The sequence below is a fragment of the Vidua macroura genome, chromosome 7 (genome assembly GCF_024509145.1).
Source record: "Vidua macroura isolate BioBank_ID:100142 chromosome 7, ASM2450914v1, whole genome shotgun sequence".
Classification (NCBI taxonomy): Eukaryota; Metazoa; Chordata; class Aves; order Passeriformes; family Viduidae; genus Vidua; species Vidua macroura.
The window spans coordinates 12,317,714-12,337,688 of NC_071577.1; the positions used below are offsets into that span (position 1 = coordinate 12,317,714).

Sequence of the window (19,975 nt, forward strand, 5' to 3'; positions counted from 1 at the left end):
CACTCCAAGATCCCACCTGGAACACTGCATCCAGCTCTGGGGGCCAGCACAGGAGGAACAGGGACGTGGTGAAGTGACTCTAGAGGAAGCCACCAAGAGAATGGAGGAATGGAGAACCTCTCCTATGAAGACAGGCTGAGAGAATTGGGTTTGCTCAGCCTGGAGAAGAAAAAGCTCTGAGAACTCACTGCAGCCTTTCAGTACTTGAAGGGAGCTTATCAGAAAGATAGGGACAGATTTTTTACCAGGGACAGTGTGTAATGGTTTTAAACTAAAATAGGGTAGATTCAGACTAGACCTAAGGGTGAAAATTTATACAGTGAGGATGGTGAAATGCTGGCATAGGTTGCCCAGACAGGTGGTAGGTGCTCAGTCCCTGGAAGCACTCAAGATCAGGTTGGATAGGGATCTGAGCAACCTGACCTCTCGACGATGCCCCTGCTCATTGCAGGGGGGTTGAACTAGAGACCTTTAAAGGTCCTTTCCAACTCAAACTATTCTGTAATTCTATGCCACAAACGAGATTTTAGTTCAAAACACACTGCATCTGTGCAGTCACTGCATCCAAGTATCGCAGTGTGGCACCAGAAGTAATTTAACCACAAACATCCCAGGGGGGATTTGGAAATTATTGATGTGACAAGACTGGCAGTCTCTGGATGAATCCCAACAGCTGCCACTATGGATTATTGCTCACAGCATAAAGCCATAGCACTGGTAAAGAAAATATATGCAAATCAATGTCTTTCTATTCTACTGACAGTAATGACTATGACATCAAATGGTATAAATAACAACAAAGGTAGGTAAAGTGGGTAAAGGTGCTTCTTGTGGACACTGTAATTAACACTCATGGGACCAAAACTATAACTTACAAACACAAGGCCAATACAGTCTCAAAGCAAGCTCTCAGCCTAAGCCCATGCTAATAAACCAGGCAGGACCATGGTAGAGAATCAAGAGTGAGCACATGACCATCCATAGCGCTGAACTGTAACCACCCCCCTGCTTTATCTACTGGAATATGTACAGCTTTTGACTTCTGGGCACATTGCATATGGAAGTGCATAAGCCCCAGTTACCTGCTGATGGCAGTGACTGTCCTATGCTGATCTCCCTGCCATGGCATCTCTCCGTCATGACCTGTCCTTCCCTGCACTGCAGAAACCTGACTTGGAAGCTGCAGATTATGAATGAGCAGCAGCTGTCACCAGCTAGTCCCAAATAAAACTCAGGCTTCTCCTCACATGTTTTTTCTATCACCAGTCTTCCTATGGATCATTTCACTCCATCTTTCTGCTACCTCTGTTCTCCATATGGAATACCATCACCATGCACTCTATTTCCAGCACAATGCCCCAAAGGGAGCCCCTTCCATCCTAAGCTCACAGACTGCTAAACCCAGAGAAACACTTGCCATGTGAAATCATTTCTGGGGCAACTGAAAGCTCTCTTGCGCCAAAGAGCAACGGCCCCAATGTACTTAGAAACCTGAAGAGCCTGATGCCAGGCTAAATACCAGATGACCATACTAAATGCAAAAGCATTAAGCTGTGTTGCACTTTCCCACTACTGCTACCTGTTTAGGATAATACTCCGTGAACTTGTTTCCTTTTACAAGAGGATGAAAATTGTAGAGCTGGGTTTAGCAATCCTTCTGTAGTTTGCACACCAAAAAAAACCTGACAGAGCCATGCAGTGAGTCATTGTTTTCCTTCGCTCACATTTTAGCAAGCCTCAGAGCAGGATGTTTGAAAGCCACCTCTGCTATGTGAGGAAACAGCATATCAGGCATATTGATCCCCAAACTCACCTTCTTGAATGTCTAAAATGACTGAGTTCCCTTTCATGCCTACAAAGCACTTTTGGTCCTTCCCCAGGGAAAAGCAAGAGGAACACCTGCCTCTGTACTGGCTGGCTCTGCAGTTCAGAGCCACTCACACTGTCTCAAGGTGACATCTTAAGGACACTGCCTGTTTGTGATGGTGAGCTGGACTTGGTATTTTCCAAATATTTTTGTTCTCTTCTGCATAATATTTCCTCCCTCCCCTTCCTCAGCCACTCCCCTCAGAGGCTGCTTGTTTTTCTGGAATACATTAAGTTCATTTCTCTTTATTTCACTGTTGATTCCTTTGATTCTCCCTTCCAGGGCAGAGCCCACAGAATTTTTGCGTTGATTTTTGTCCGAGGCAAATAGAGTTTTCTTTGATCATCCTTGTTTTGCTAATTTTGGATGCTTTGAGGGGAATTAACATCTGTTTTTAGTACGAAGAGGGAACTCTCCCCTCCCTTCTTTCTGCAGGTTGCTTGATCTGAATAGAGCAGATGGCAAACTATGGCTTTACATGTTACTTTCTTGGAAAATACTGGAGATACTGAATCCCCAGGGAGGGATTTTTAAGAGGAATAAATTAAGTGATCTTAACACTGGGTTACAAGACTACAGACACACAGTAATGTGAAATTCAGAAAAATGTTTATCCAAGTCTACCTTTAAACATAAGCATAAATTTGAGAGACCTTGGTGAAACTATAAATAAGTTTATTATTATGCTCATGGAAAAACAGCTTCCCAAATTAAGGCATAAAATGTTTTTCTTAAAAGATACAAATCTTTTTGCAGAAGGAGTACAAGGCCTAACCCAGCTGACTCCCACTGACTAACATTAATGCAATTAAAATGGAAATATTCCTTCTGCATGAGATTTGTTTGCATATGGCTCATTAGCAATGCTATAACTCTCTGCACTTCACCCTCCAGGAATGTTACTGGTGAACAGATATGTAATGTCCCTAGGCTGTGACACTGCTAGGGAAAACCCACATCCAGAGTCTTTGGTTTAAGTGCATGCTGACTGAGCACAACTCATTATCCAACATTAGTAACTTACATTCCTTTTCTTCCCAAAAAAACATGACAACTTTAGGCCAGTTTTGAGTGTAAATCCTAAAGGATTATTGTAGTTACTTAGCATAACTCTGTTAATGAGTATCATCAGTTCTCATTGCCAGAGCAGGTTCAATGCTTCTCAGGCTTGCAGAAAACATTCCCTTCCTCTCCTTGAGTACAGGTAGAGCAGGGAACCTGCAATCATGTAGGTATCACAGTACATAGGTGGCAATTAAGTACTGTTCCTGTCTACTTGGTACTGGTGAGGAATACTACGTCTAGTTTTGGGTCCCTAGGATCAAGAGCAAGGAGAAAAGGGAGAGTGAAGAGCAGAGAGCTACAAAGGTGGTTGGGATGGCTAAAATGTGACATATGAGAAGAGGCTAAAGGCGCTGGCCCTGTTTAGTCTGGTGAAGAGGAGATTAAGGCAAGACAAATGTTACTATCTCTCCTCTTTCCACTTCTATCAGAGATTTTAAAAGGGGCAATGGCCCCAAATTTCAGCTATAGCCATTCATATTGGATGTCACAGAAATCTTTTTAGCTGGAACAATACTGCAGCACTAGAACAAGTTATCTACAGCATCCAAAAAATCTTTGTCCTTGAAAGCTTCCAGTAAAAACCACACTTGAGCAAGTCAAGTGCTGGTCCCAACTGAGAGCAGATTGGATGCAATGAGTATTCCTATGCTGTGGCTAGTTTCCAGTTGAGTTTAGATTGATCCATTTACACATTTTGTTCATGCTGGTCCCCCAGACATTGCCCCCGTTATGGATCTGCTGCTTCAAAAATTCAGGGACTGAATGACCACTGCCAATGGTCTGCTGAATGTCATTACTGTCAGGAGTAAATATGATGAACCCCACGTACCATGACCTGTATGTCATATATTGTACCTCTCAGCAAAGATATTGCTAAATATAAGAAATCTACAACTGGAGAGTTCTTTCCCAAATGTGGAAAACAATGGTGGATTAAAGTATCAGAAATACCTTAAATTTAATAATCTGGCACATTTACTGAAAATGTTAGACTCCTCATTTGTCTCCCTCTTGCTGTGACAGCGGCATCATGTGCTATACCGAGAGACAAAGCATATCTGCACCACAAGAGAAGGAGGAGGTTAACAGGGGAGCTGAGTATGGCACAGGCTGGGCAGTGCCAGGTCTGCAGGGCGTGGTAAGAACCCCACAGCACAGCTCTTCCCACAGCCGGCCTGGCGCTGCACCGCAGTGACACCGCAGTTGTACCTGAAGGGCGCAGCCACCTGCTGCGTTTGCCCCTGTTGTGATTTACTGAGCTGAGGAATAGAAAAGAAATGGAAAAGAGCAGCTGCCTGTAGCTGCATCCAATGTTGCTTCACCACCTATAAGTTTCAAGGAAAAGCCTTGCTGAGCAAACATGGCCACAGATCTGTAGAGACCTCTTGTTTAAAAAGTGGAATCAGAAATTCAGTTAAGTGTTTCAGTGCAGTTTTTGGCCTCTCACTAGAAACACCAGTGTCACTGGTGACATATTTATCTACCATACTATGTGCTATAGCAACATATGCTCATAAACATTCCTTTTTACAGTTCTCAGCTGCTGCACAATTGCTTGTCTCTTGTTCATTGTATAGCAGCAGAGCTGTTTGTTAGTGAAGCTCACCATGACTGAAGAACATCCTGCACTTCCTTTCAGCTGACTGTGATGCACAGTTAGTTGCAAACTGCGACATCAGCTGCAGCTGATTTTAAGTCCAAACTAGTAGTACTTGAAGCATTAGTTTGGGTTACTCACATGAACTGGAAATATTATTCAAGAGCCTCATCTCAATATACTATGGAGCAACACATAACCAGCTAAAAGATATAAACATTCCTGAAGTCAAACTGCCCATATTGGCAACAATACTGACAAAGTTCATGCACAAGAAAGACGAGGCAATGAACTTTACTAAGAGACATTTTAATCTGCTTTAATATACCAATGTCTTTGGCACCAGGGAAGTTAATTATCTTTATTATTTTCCTAAGTATTGTCTTCAGTTCAATCATTGTAATGTAATGAACTCCTGAAATGGAATTTCATTTTATCCTATTTAGGCTTTTTTTTTTTTTTTTTTTTTTTTTTTTTTTTTTTTTTTTGAGAAGTGTGTTGTGTAACACATAGAGCAACTTGGCAAGATTCAATGATGAGCTCTAGAAATAGGAAGCTTTAATATTTATTTTTAGTAGAGGGTATACAACACCTCTTGAAATACATGTATTACTGTTCTATCAGTTAATTAGAATAAAAATTTCTGCCAAGACCTACAGTAAGCAGCACTGCAGTGTTTTACTTCACTGCAGTGAAGAATGGAGTGGGAGTATTTTTTTTTTTAACTTATGAAAGAGGATTCATTACTGTGAGGCTAAACAGGTGGTAGAGCAACTCAGAGCTCTTCTGGGACTGATTGCCACTTTGATGCTTGGCACATCAACGTTTCCAGTAAGCTCTGATACAACATCCCATGATTAGAACATCAGTTTCTTTAGGATCATATGCTTCATATGGTAGGATAGCATAGCTTCATCAAAAAGAAAAAAAAAAAAACCAAAAAAACCAAAAAAACCCCAGCCCACAGCAGAGAATAGCTAAGATTCCTATAAACCCTGGTTGTCTGGTGTAGCTCTTCAATTTGAACCTTGACTACCAACACTCTTCAGTTTGAACCTTGACTACCAAAGGCTTTTTATTTCAGTCACATAAAGACTCTCAGTATTTCCAAACTGCCCAGCAGATTTTCCAGTATAACAAATCTTCAGCTGAGAAATTCTGATGCAACTGAACAGGACGCTGGCACTTCCTAGAGTCAAATCCAACCTTCCCACTATCAAATATTAGCAAGCACTATTAGCTTACTACCTTTTCCTTCACATACGCTTACCATTAATATTTGGCCAGCTGAAATTTGGAACTTCTATGGGAAGGGACTTCATCTTTCAATGTGCATCATACCACACAAGGCAACTCCTTCCTCCCTTGAAGTGAAATGTGCTAAGAACATCACTAGAATACGAATGTACATCTAACTCATACAGCAAACACACTGGAAAATGCTCCCCCGTAAGAGCAATACAATCAATTCCCTTGCTTCATCAGAAGGATTGATGAAATGAGTATCAAATGCCACCCTGCTGACCTGCCTTGGAATATGCACTGCATAAATAGGTACTCACATTCCATAAAGTAGGGGCCAGGTTCAATTCGCCACACTATTTGTCCTTTTTGCGTGCCAGTCACTCCCCGATTCTTGGAATCCCAGAAATTGGCTGGAGAGTTCTCATCTGAAGGAGGGAAGAAGAAAAATAATTTCAGCAAGCAGTATTTAAAATAGAAGTTTTCTTGGCTTTCTGTTTCAAGAGGCCCAGATACAAAAAATTACTTGTATTAAATTAAAAAAATAAAGAAATCAAATTATCTGGCAAAAGATAAATAGCTTCTCTTGTACTTTTGATAGATCAATTTATGCAGAGTGAGCAGACAGACACACAGCCAAGGTAAATCTATGGTTTCCTGTAAAAGAAGACCTGCCAAGCTACAGTATTAAATTCCAAAACTTCCCTAATCCAACAGAGAAGCTATTGGGAGTGTACAGCTGATTGAAACTGCATCACAGAGTTACCACACCATGTTGTACACCAATCCTGCTCTGTGATGTGAAAATCTAGCATTCATTCCCTAGCTGGGAAATGCAGAATTGTAACTAGGGGTATCCAGTTAGAGGCCTGAAGTGCAGAACTGTCAGTAAGCCAGAGCTAGAAAGGAGAGATTCAGCAAAATACATTCAGAGAAAACATTCAAAGCAAATAGTATCTGCAGAGCAGCTTAGCAATATCTGTATTACCCCTTCTCAAATGAAGATTTTTGTCCTAACAAACACAAGTCTTAGGGCCGTTTTATTTTCCAGCCTGTATTCAGACACCCAGAACACCAGATTCACCAGATGAATGAAAGAAAACCAGGGCAAGAAGCTGTTTGAAAGGGCACAAAGGTTAGTTCTGATGATATGGACAAAGCTGACATAAATCCAACTTAACTTTTTTGTACAGGAAGTTCTTTGGAAGTATGCATTGTGATATTTTACCAGTGTATTTCAGCAGCTGTTAACTAAACTAGACAAGAACTGCACCTATGATGTCAAATACAACATCCTAATTCTTTCCAGTGGTACTGCATATTCTTTAATCTTAATTTTTTAAGAACTCCTCTTTCATTACATACACTAGAGTGCATTCTACAAATTTAAAAATACTTCACTAAGAACCTAGTCTACTGTGACTTTGTTCATAAAGCTCATATCCAGTCAAGCACATTCCTTTGTACTTTGGTAGGAACTCACATAAGATTACAGAACTGTCACCTACATTTTAGATATCCATATACTATTTATGAAAGAATAATAAACAATGCAACTTTCTTACATTTATCTTAAAAATATGAACTCACACTGAAGCTTCTTTCTCCCTTTCATTCTCACGGCCCATCTCAGTGCACATGCAGTAACCCCACTGAATTATGGCGAGTGCAGTCTGTACATCTCATCCTACCAAACCAACACACAGAACACTACCACACACTGGACTTCTGTGGTTGTTCAAGAGAACTTACACAGTGCCCAAAACCTAGAAGAGCTTTGAGAATCAAGAAGGGGTCATAGCAAGCTACTGACATTTTTATGCCTCCAGCCCTGGGTAACTTTGAGAATTTTTAGAAAGCTGATGTCTCAACACCTCAAAATCATGACAAGTCCAGGAGAATTTCTAATTATCTCAATGACAAGGAGAAGGGACAGGAGGGTTCTCCTAACATTTGTGAACCTCAAGCTTGTAATGCCCACAGGCTTAACTTCTCATACAGAATCAACATGATAGGACACAAACTGCATGCACAAGAAAGTCAGGCACACAGGTAATAAAATCTTAAACTGCATGTATTTCTTCTTCATTACAGTAAAAAAATTTCAGAGTAAACAAAGCTGCATCTCACCCATGTTTTGTTGGGTTTTTTTTCCAAAGCCGTATAAAGAGGAGCACTAAATGTACAGCCTGTAAATCATCCCACAGGCCTTATAAAAAAACCTCTATGTGGTTTGCAATGACACACTAACCAAAAGAATACACTGCTGATGAATTTATTTACTTTTTTATTCTGCCTTCCTATCCCAAGGCCCTCTATTTTCATCCAGACAGAACACCAGGAGATACAGCTGAACTTCCAGCAACACTACAATAGTGACTGCTCTGGTCCACCACTTAAACCTGGTTATCCAAAACAGCACTACCAAAAGTGAGCAGATTCTTTAAAAACTCCAGTTATCTGAAACACGGAGTTTTAAACTATTCAGCATTCTCATTTCATCTAGGTAAATGAATGAACACATTCCTGAAAGTAAACATCTCATCTAACATGCTCTGGTTCTGAATTTCTGTATTTAATCAACTGGAGAAGAGTCTGTTCATGATTCTAAGAACAAGGATGGATATTTGGTATATTATAACCATGAGGTTTTTTTATTCTTATCTTGTTCAACAAATGAACAAAGCCTGAAGCAATGAAATATACCTTTATTGGTGAGATTTCCAACAATAAGGCACAAGCAACTGTTACTTGGTTTTTAAATCAGTCATAAAGCAATGTCAATGGTAATTTTTACAAGGATACTACTGAGCTTCAGAAAAGGTCCTCCATGAACTGAGTCTCAAATTCCCAGCTGGTAGTTACAAGAATGCAGAACGCTTTCTTTCACTTTATTTAATAAAATCCCACAATTACAGAAATGCCTGGATTTTCAGCCCTTTCATGAAGGAACTGACTCCTTTGCAGCAATGAAGAGTAAATCATTGATATTCTGCCCACAGGCATGCTGCCACTGCAACAGAAGGTGGTGGAGACAGAGAGCTGGAAAATGATAACAGACCACTACCTGTCAGCAATCGACTCAAATTACAGAATTTATTTTGGTCAGCTTTGACTTTCTTCTGAAACAGATGGGTTTTTTCTACTTTTATGATGTTATTCACATAGGGGAAAAATAAAATTACTAATGCATATGGAGAAATAACTTCAAACATTAGTTCATGGATTTTAAAAAGAAAAACTGAAGGAAAAAATACACAGCATGAAAACATTGAGGTACACAATAATGATAAAAATCTTGACAAAAAAAAGGAAGTGTTTAAGAGCACAAAGAGCAACAGCAGAATTATCACTCCCTCATGTCTTCTGTTCCCCCAAACATAAATGCACACACACTCTTTCCCTCTCTCCAAATATATATATATTTTTTTTTTTTTTTTCCATAGGGAACTTTGATTCTAAGCAGTTCTATTCTCCTTTTAGCACAAAATTGTTGCTGTTTGTGAAATTGGCGGCTGTTCCAGAATCTGGGCCAAAGAGTAGATATAAATATCCCTTCCCAGAACATAAAATATGCAACAAAATACTGTCTTACTGCATCAGTATCTTGTCCAATAAGGTACACTTCTGAAAGAAATAAAACAATGCAAGATACACAGTTTCTCTCTATCTTCAGTAATTCTTAGACATAAAATACTACAGAACAGAACTTCTCAGAGCTGCAACCCCTGTACAAATCAGAGTATATGGGATAATGTTTTATAACAAAAAGTGGGTAATAATAAATGCAACACTGTGTGGAATTTCACTCTGAGTAATGCTCCTTGAAATCACTGTAAAGCAAAAACATTCTGACAGTGTTTTCTTTATTTAACTACTAAATAATCAGCCAAACCTGTCATTAAGAAAAGTTGCACTGGCGCACTGTTGGCTCCTCCTCAACTTGTCCTCCAGGACCTCCAGATCTTCTTCTGCAAAGCTGATTTGCACAGAGTCAGCCCCCTTCCCTTCCCAGTGTCAGGGGTTACTCCTGTTTGCCCATTTCTCCAGCCTGTCTGACTGCACAATCGTGTTTTATCATCTGCTACTCCCAGTTTTGCACAAGGATGTTACGGAGTGTTGGAAGCTGTGCTAAGCCAGTGTCTGACATCAGGAGTCAGGAGGCTTCTGAGGAGTTCACATTTTGTTCTTTGTGTCTTACACCTTTCATTCTTTCTGTCTCAGGAAAAAAAGATAAACTACCTGAAACACATAATCTCACAGAGATATCTTGCATAGATTAAAGCAATAAATAGATAAATAAGATACAGTCTTTTATAAGACAGATGAAGAGGAACTGCTAGCAATTAATTATCTGAAACAAGCCTTACAGTCCCAGTGCACAGAGCAGGCAAACCAGCACTCATCTTCTGGTCCCAGTTTCTGTTGTCAGTAAAGTTTTGTGATAAAAGGGTTGCTTCCATCAACACAAATGATTTTTATTCTTCAATATACCAAAACATTATAAAAGTCACAAATTCCTGGTGTGGAAACATCATTGATGTAATTTTTTTCCTGTGCAATAAGCAAAGGTCGCTATAACAATCTAAGAGGTTCAAACTTTTGCATTCTGATCTCTTTACTCTAATACATTTATAAAGATGCTCATACCAGAGCAAAGGTGATGTTAATAGATTCTGGTTGTCAGCTTTAATTATATACATCTTAACAATTTTCATCTTTCACTACCATATATGGCTAACTCACAGCTCTTGAAAAATCCATGCTTAGAAAAGCTTAGCTCAGAAAAGATCAATCACGTTGGTAACATCATTGTATCCCTGCATAATTCTCTTATCCTCCTTGGGGATTTACATCCCAGTCTCTGATTTTTCATCCCTTTCTGGAAGATGCTTTACGCAAAATCTTTTCAAGTGTTTGTATTGTTCAGTTTCAATTCAAAGTTTTAAATTAAATTCATATTGTCAGAATGTTGACTTCTTTCACATTTTAGGCTGATGTCAATAATTATTTGGCATTGAAGATGGTGTGTGCAATGCATTCAGTTATTAAGAGGAGTATTGGTACTAAGCTTTTAAAGCATCACTCTCATTTACTTCTCTAGGCAGGTGTTCTCTTACAGTGAAGATCAGCAGTGCTGGAAGGCTGGAGAACAGCAAGGCTGCATCTGGTTTTGTCCGAGGCTGAGATGTGTGGATCTGCCATCAGTTCCTCTCATAAGCATCCTACCAAGAAGGGTCACTCCCCTACCTATTTTACTCCATCATTTCACTCAGTCTTTAAAAGTAACAGGTTTGTGGTTAATCTGCATTGGAGAATATTTCTGAACTTGATTTTGAGCCAACTTCAGGAGATCTCTAAGATGGCATTTCCAATGTAAAACAAAAAACTAATTGACATGCATTTTACTGCATTACTTCCAAATACCTCAATCTCAATGCCAGCAATTGCACTCTTTTCAGTGTGAGCAGACTTCCAAGCAGTAAAACACACTGTCACCAAAATGTAAGACTAACAAGAACATTCCAAAGAATACATACAGTGGATTTTGGGCAGATGACTGGGAAAGTCTGCAACACTAACTTTTGTGCAATATTTTCACTTTGGTAACCTCCAATAATTTTAATTCTAGAAATACTAGAAATAAAAATCCATGGGTGATCAATAAAGAAGTAGCACTGTGTTTACTGATATAATGAACTAAATATATTTCTTCCTTATACCCAAAATATGCTTAAAAGCACTTGGAAACTGTATCAGGACACATTCAAAGGAGAAGATAAATTTTATCACCCGAGACCTCACTCCTTTTCTAGAAAGTCAGTAAGTAAATTAACAGGTTCTACTGCAAGCAATTACTATAATAAATCACATTATGTCAATCAATTTAAAATATACTAGGTATCAGTTAGTACCATATAAACAAATATTAACCCACTAAGTCAGAGCTTGTTTCTCTGATTTTCAGAATTTTCCATCTCAGCCTGTGAACACGGGTTACCTGGTAGAGCCAAAATATTTCTCATGAAAGACAGCACCATTGCTGAAATTAAAGATCAACGCTTGGTTGTACCTTCTAGCCTTACCTGGCCATTCCAAAGGATGCCTGTGGATCCTAAACTGCATTCCTCCATCAGAGCCCAATTAACAAACTGAAGAATAAAAACCAGTAACGTTTTAGAGGACGAATATTGAAAACAGCATCCTCGTTCCCATTCACAACCAGTGCTTTCTACAGAAGTTGCCTTCTGGAGCCAGCCCGTGCAGCTCAAGTTTGGAGGCTTTAGCTCTGTGTTAGCTAACACTGCTGCATAATCTCAGCTCCACGAGGCACGTCTGTCCTCTCCCTTCCTCCTGTCATTTGAAGGAAAGGCTTTTAGAAGGATGTTCTCCAACTCCGCAGCAGTTCCGAGCAGTTACATGCCATCATCTGCCTTTTCTCCTTTATGCCAGGGTTCCTCTGGGTTCAAGCAGAGGAACTGCCTGAACTTAGCCCGTGCTAAAATACAGAAGGTATTGCGTCCTTCAGGCTCCGCTATTTGCAGCCACTCCCCTCCGAAGGGTACAGGATGCTGAAGCCCCATCCTCCCTCCACTTCCTTCCTTGCCTTGTCCATGGGAGGATTCCTCAGCACGGCCACGGCCCCGCAGCACGGGCGGGCTGATGTAAACAGGAGGATCCTGAAATCCTAGAAATGACGGCAAGGCAGCCACAGCAATGAGCACAGCAGGAGCTCGCTGGAAGTGCTGGCTTTTGTTTACACAGTATTTTGCTGTCCGCATGACTTCCCCACAAATCCAGTTATTTCAGGGAAGAGGGGACTGCTCCATGATGTCTGGCTGGGATGGAGCTGCCTTAAACCCAGGATAGGTCTGCACAGGGCACTCCTGGGCAGGAGGACAAGCAGGTGGCAGAGCTTCCATTACTACCTCTCCTCTTTCAGGGTGGTAAATGCCACCTTAGGGCAGGAGCTTGGACAAGCCTCTATTGCCCCAGATGCTCCTCAATGGCCTCCTGGTGGAACAACTGCAGCTGACCTAAAACTCCTTCAGCCTGTGGCAAGGACCCAAACCATGCCAAAGCAGTCCCAGCACCTCAAGAACAAAAAGAGCTCCTAAAGGAATCTGCAATCTCGTCTATAGCCTGAGATCAAATTTTTCACAACACACATTTCATGGAATTGCACACTTGTGGAGCTGTAGGTTTAGGCTCTCAAAGCAAATCTTGGTTTTCCTAGTAATACTCAGATTAAAAAAAAAAAAAACAAAAAAAAAAAACCAAAAAAAAAACCAAAAAAAAAAAAAAAACACCACCAACCTACCAAAAAAAATCCTTCCACCTTTTAGAGGAGTATCTGTTCTTACTCAGCTTGAAGACTTTTCAAAAACACTTCCAGTCAAAGAAATTAAGATGGATTCTTTGCTAATGAAGAGATGAAAGCTAACATATTGCTTTGTGCTTGTGTGAGCACCTCTAGGTGCTTCAAAGGACAGAAAGTGAAAAAACATCGGAACTGGAATACTATAAGAGAAATCTTAACACTCTGCTGTGTACTAAATGGCTGGAAACATTTCTCCCTCAAATACCAACAGAGCAACCCCAAAAAAAGTTGAGAACAAGATTCCTGGACAGTCTTTAAAGCTCCCTAAGTAGCTACAAGATCCTATTATCACAGTTCTCTTTGCTCTTTGGGACACTTTGGAAAAAACTTGGAAAGTAACGGAAATACAAGACACAAGCCTTCAACTGAGAAAAGCAAGAACAGAAAAGAGGCAGAAAAAGGTAACAGAGATGCTCTTACAGCCTCACACAAGAGAGAAGCTGCTGTTGCAGCTCTTCCTGAAGGTAATAATGCACTGCCAGAGGGTGCTGGGCAACACTCTGAATTCCAGCCAGGACACAGATTTTGGTCCTCTGGTGCCACAGTCCTGCTATATTAGCAGTGAAGGATCATCAACATCTATAATCATGACCCATGGTCAGAAAACAAAGAGGTGTTTGTTCCTCACAGCACAGCAGCAGTTTTCCTACTGCACAACCAAATTTAAGGTTCGTGTACCTCCACTGATTGCCCCTGAGCTGTGGGCAAGAAGCAGAAAGACCCCACTTGCATTCCCTCGTGTGCCCCCCATGACTCACTACATACATTAATATGTTGCTGAATTTTATTGCTCTTTGCACTCTATTGCTCTATGCAGCAAGAGACATTATTGATTTTTCTAGTTGTGACTGACAGGATGGCCAGGAATAACATCAACTTCTCTAACACTTCACTCCTACTTCAGCTGCAGAAGCAGAGCACAGACACCATACTATACACCCCATCCAAACACTGAACTGTGAAACCTTTTTGCTATTGAAACTTAATAGAGTGGGAAAATCCTTGCTCTCACTCTCATACACAGCCTGTATTCTGACACTGGCCATTTCTTTCTTTTCCAAGAATTGTAACACTACATTTTGACTCCTTTTTTATATACACTAACACTTCAGCATGGGGATCAGAGCATCTCCATGTGTCCTCATACAATGTGATATTTCAGGGCACAGCAGCAGCTCAAAGGATTAGTTAACTAGAATGCAAGACACAAAGATACTGGAAAAAAAATACAAGTCATTTTTTCAGACATATGACAGTACAATGGCAGGAATAAAGTGGAATTCCACTTCTCTGTAGTCAAAGTAAAGGCATCATTGAAATTCAAAGCATTCAAAGACAAAAATAACCCCTTTCACCCATCTTACTGGCAGAAATTCAAAAGCATAACAAGAGGAAGGAAATGACCTCAAGCTTAACATCTTTCCTGAAAATCTTATTAATTCTCCTTCATAAACGATGTGCACTTCATTCCCATCTACAGTTCAGGTTTCACACATGTGCCAGCCCCATGGTACAAGTGCCCTGTGCACCATGAGCCACCTGCCAGCTGACCTGGCCCACCTGGAAACCACATCCTGCACAGCACACGGACACAATGCTTGGTTGTTCCTGCACTGCACTACTAAAGACTGGCTACAACAAGAAAGGCATAAATGTTAGAGCAAAAATTAAGCTAGAGAATGACACTGAATAAACTCTGACAGATGGTACTGCACACCCTTAGATATAAAGACTATTAGCTGCTGAATGATATCAGAGAAGACTCCCAACATCTTTACAAAATGCTAATAAAGTCATCTACCATTCAATTCTTGAGGACCAGCTAGATGTATGTGGGGGGAAATATGGCACGGGGGGTGTTTCAACCTCTTCCTGAAAGAAGCAGCACACAGCTGAGGCAAAAGCTTCACCACCTCTCCTGTCAACTCACAATCATCTCAGCTGCTGATGGTTCAGGGAAAGTGATGTCTGCAGAAGATGGTGACTGCCAAAAGCAGTGGCCACCAGGCAGGGAACAGTTTGGAAATTCAGATTTAGGCCACAAATGGCTACCAAAATTGGATTATACCAATATTCTAAGGTACTACAGTAACTTTGGAGGTTATTTCATTATAAAGATGAGAGGATACAAGGACAGCAAAGATGCAAGCAATGTACTAAGGAAAAGAGAAGCCTGTCTCTTTCCTGTAGCATCATTTCATTTTTTCTTTTAAGCACTTCACTGCATCTCACATCTTGTTAAAATTCAGATAAACTCATCTTCACCACCATAATTCCTTCTCAATATGCTCCTCACTGTTATATCCTGTCTCTAAACACATCCTGACACTCCCACAATCCTGTATCCTAAAGGTGTTTTTCTTGCTTTTAACGGTAGCAAGTCCAGGAGCAAAACCCAAATCCAGACTCCACAACAACCAACCTTGCGTACACAAATATCCTGAAATCCTGTTATTCTGGGACAAGACTGTTTAGAATATCTAGAAAAACAAGCCATTTTTTCCTAATTAACATTAAAAAGTTATTGTGGGGTTAAATGCTGTCAGAGCTAAACTAAAAAAGAAAAAAACCTGTATGTAAGCTTTTCTGTGCCATATTAAATCTGCCAGTCTAAGTTTATTGTGGAATGTTTTTCATAATTTTTGTCCTCAGCCACAGCCTTATATGGTGTCAGATAAGCACTTGTTTGCTGGCAGCACATGAGCTGCTGAGCTTGCTTTAGCTGCATGCAGAAGAGGATTGTAGCTTCCAAGGATAAAGGGCATGCACTTTTATCTGTGACCACATTCCCATCACAAATCTTTGCCAGAAAAACTCGAAAATATAACAAAGTATTCCTGCTGTGGAAGATGTGATACCAGCAAAGCCATGCTCTTGTCTACATAGCCTATCCTGCCCCCGGGAAACTCTGTTGGTAAATAAACATTACCAATAAATGCACAATTTTGCTACTAGCACAGCTGCACTTACAGAGAGGCTTTCTGTGCTGTGGCTGTCTTCATACACATCACATGTAATCCAACAGGCAGCAGAAAAAGTAAGGGGTCATTTATTCGATGGCCTTCATGCTGGTTTATTTATTAACCAGCAAACATCTGGTTCTTATGCAGACACCCAGTGCAGAAAGGACCCAGAGAAAATGGCAGTTTTGCTTAGTGTTGGTTTTTTTCTGGTCAACCATTTCTCTAGTGGAAACAGTGGGAACCACTTCAGGAAAGGCCATATGGTTATGGCCATCCCTCTTCCCTCCTTCTCAGCCTCAAAACGTACTTGGAGCAATTCCTGCTTTGCAATCACAACATTATTCCCATTCAGTCTGCTGCTGCTCTCTGGCAATAGTCACATTTTCATCTTCTGAGAGTGGGAATATTCAGGAGAGGAGAAATTTGGACAACACTGAGTGGATTTCATACACAGTAGATTGTACTGAATGATGTAATGATCTCTTCTGGGTTTAATTTCAGTAAAATATGGGCTCATTTGACAGCCATTACTAGCTCATAAACTAACCTTAAGTGCACTTCATTCCGCATGTAGATCTTCTGTAAATTACTTATACCTCAGAAACAGGCTTTTCTTGTGGAACTATCAGCAAACACAATTGCCATAACTGAGAGGACTTAAAATAGAGTTGATGACTCTGTTCTATTTTTACTTTTTTGTTGTTTGCAAATCTAAAAACTAAACACCATTTTGAATTATTATGAAATGTACATCTGCCCTTTAAACACCATACATATCACTACAATGCACATGTAGGAAAAGCACAACAGGCTAGAGGAGATTTCAAAAACATATGCATGTTATTTTAAATCTGTATTTTGAAACCATTGCCACGTGTCAATTTCTGTTTATATTAATGAAATTTTAAAATCAGATAGGAAACAAGTACTTGGCAACTGTCTATTACTGAAACATTCAGCTTGAGTACTCACCTTTATTTCCGGGCAGCATTTTGCAATATGCCTCATGTTGGCTACCCATGAAACAGTGTAAAATTCATTACAAGCATATTTGCTGTTATTGATCTGTAGGTTTGCACAGAACATTGCCTAGTTTCCTGCTTTCCTTTTTTGCTCATCCTTCTGCTCCCTTTTCCTTTTTTACTCCAGCTTTTCAGCAGAAGAAAGTACCCTGTTTTATACAGTTTGCAGTAGCAATGATAAATTATTATCTGAAACCCAGCCAGTGGTAAGATGGATTCCCTAAGAAGTAGCTAAGGGAAGTATCAAACCTGTTACTACTTACCTAATAAACTACAAAACTTCTTGCCCTAATTAACAGGAGCCATTCCATGTCTAATTATTAGCAGCCATCCTGTTTCCCTTGCCCTACAACTTAATAATGACACGTGAGTACTTTATAAATTCACATAAATTTTGCAACCACTTTTTGACAAGTATCATGCTTATTTACCCTTTTCATCCTCTGGTCCTAAAAGTGAGGCGATGATATATTGTAAGCATCTATAATTTAGGTTACATGGCCTTTAGGTTAATAAATTTATCAATTCAAAAAACTCACCTGACAGATGATCCTCAAAATTGGTGAAAAGCCAGAACTAGTTACTCATCACATCAATAATTTGAAAACTTCATTCTAGCTTACTCAAGTGACACAAATCCCTCAATTTCTGCAATTATCGTCTACAAAAACTGACCTGAATTCACTGGGGCATTATCCACCTGACGTGCTATTTTCCCGTTCATATTCTAACCAGACCTATTACTGGCAGAAATATTTACATTTTACAAACACTAGAAAATATTGATACAGCTCAAAGGATGAGCTCAATCACTTCAGATCAGTCACTTCTCTATGTCCAATATCTTGATCATCAAGACCTTCCAGATGCTACAAACACCAACCAACCATAAGCAGCTACACCCTGAAAGTAACCTCATCATCTTTACCTATCAAAATAAAGGAAGCCACCAGCTCAAGAGCAGTGTCATTCAGCAAGTACTCACACTTCTAGCCCTCTCATCATGTCACAACTTTCAATGAAAGAGCTGCAGGCCCAAATAATTCATTAGGTATTTATAATACTTCTGAACAAACTGCAGAAAAAAATCTTTAATGTATATATGCAGTCAAAAGGCTAAGTTCAGTAAACATATTTCTTTTCTAGACAGAACAAAAACATGCAACTCAGATGAAAGAGATTAAAGGTATGTATTTCTTCTCAAATCCCTGCAAGGGCATAAAATATCCTAATGAGCTGAAATCTCATTTGTGGGAATCTCTCAGATGTGTGATGAGAAGGAGGCACTCCCTTGCCAGATGGCTTGTTCTGCTCATGGCCATGAAGAAGAATGACTGTAACCACAAATCCGAATTAAGCATTTTAACTGCCCACATATGTACACCCTCCAGCAGTTCCAACAAGTAGCTTTTGCCAGTGAAAGTTTCTACCAGAATTACTGCAAGTTTTCTGTAAGACATATTAAAAAAAAAAAAAAAAGATTAATTGATCATTAGCAAGGATGTTAAACTCTGAGCACAAACCATTTTGCTACAGAGCCAGCATCACCCAAAAAGCTGACCCAGCCTTTGCACACAGTGATCCAGCAGCTGCTTTTATGGCCAGCTAGTTCGATGTTCTCATTTTGCTTTTGATACTAAATCCCAACTTCAGCTTTCCCCACAGTTCTCTTTCCTTTCCTGGAATGAACCAGGAAAGAGCAAAGTATGTGCCAAATACACTCCCCAAGAGCCCGGTGGAGTTCATTTAACCCTCAATCACTTTTGCATTTTCAGCCCTTGTTTCACTTGGTGTTTACTCAGACTTATTTCTTTTTTTGGTATGTGAGTGTGTGAAAGTGCTATTTATTGCAAGGAATGAGGGCTAAAACAAGAAGCAGTACACCCACAGAACAGATCAGACACACAGAAAAAAGAGTTTTCCTACACACAACAGCTGACATCTAGGAATCCAGGAGGTTAGTTTGGGTTTTGCATTCTCAAATGGTTGATGGTTTGAACCCCGAACTTATTATGATGGTACAGAGATCTCTGAATTTTCAGCAATGTGGCATCCTTCAACACTGGGTGGAGAGAACTGACTCATCACTGAAAGGAGAGAAAGGACAGCCTTTTGATTCCTCAGCTTTAGTTTCAATTGCACTTGATTATTGCTTGCAGTTTCTGACATTGATCAAAATTCTTCTTAGTCTGTTCCAACCTTTTGACAGTAACAATATCAGCCAGCACTTCACTTTCAGTGTTCAAGTCCATTCCCAAAAATACTTTTTTTTAGGGAAAACAAATTTTCTTTGCCAGTTTCAAGCAATTACTCACTGCCTTTTAGAAATTCTTGTGGTTTCTGAAACTTGTCAAAAAACATTCTATTCTGTGTCTCTGCAGCACACATCTCTTAAGGATCTTGTGGGATTTAATATTCCCTTAGCAGCTGTTGTTTTTAAGTTTATCTTCAATATTATGGGTTGTTTAAGCAGGAATGCAAACTAGTCTATTGTCATTTGGCAGTAATAGGTTTCTCAGGGAATTTATTAGAAAGCCAGGGAGCTTCCTGGTTTGGAATACAGAAAAATGTTTATATTTTGACAATATCCTTTTGTCATGCTTCAATGTCTCAGTAATTTAACTCAAATGTAAAAGCGACCAACAAAAATAATAAATGGTCCAAAAATCTGAGTTCATTATGAAGCCCAACAAGCCTATTACAAAGTAAACATCTTTTCTAAGCATCTCCTACTAATGTTGCACCTGAAGTAAAATACTGTAAGTGTTTCCAAATACATATTTTGTTCCAGTGAGCACAGCCAGAACTACTCAATGCAGTAGCGTAAATCCAAGAAGT

At 39.9% G+C, this 19,975-nt stretch overlaps 1 protein-coding gene across 1 annotated transcript in view; it reads right to left on the bottom strand.

The window, feature by feature from the left end:
• Positions 1–19,975, bottom strand: part of HECW2 (HECT, C2 and WW domain containing E3 ubiquitin protein ligase 2) — a 143,478-nt gene that overhangs the window by 64,526 nt on the left and 58,977 nt on the right. Inside the window, exon 3 of the mRNA XM_053982155.1 lies at positions 6,092–6,199. Within this exon, the coding sequence (XP_053838130.1) occupies positions 6,092–6,199 (108 nt within the window). The remainder of the gene's footprint in view (positions 1–6,091; positions 6,200–19,975) is intronic.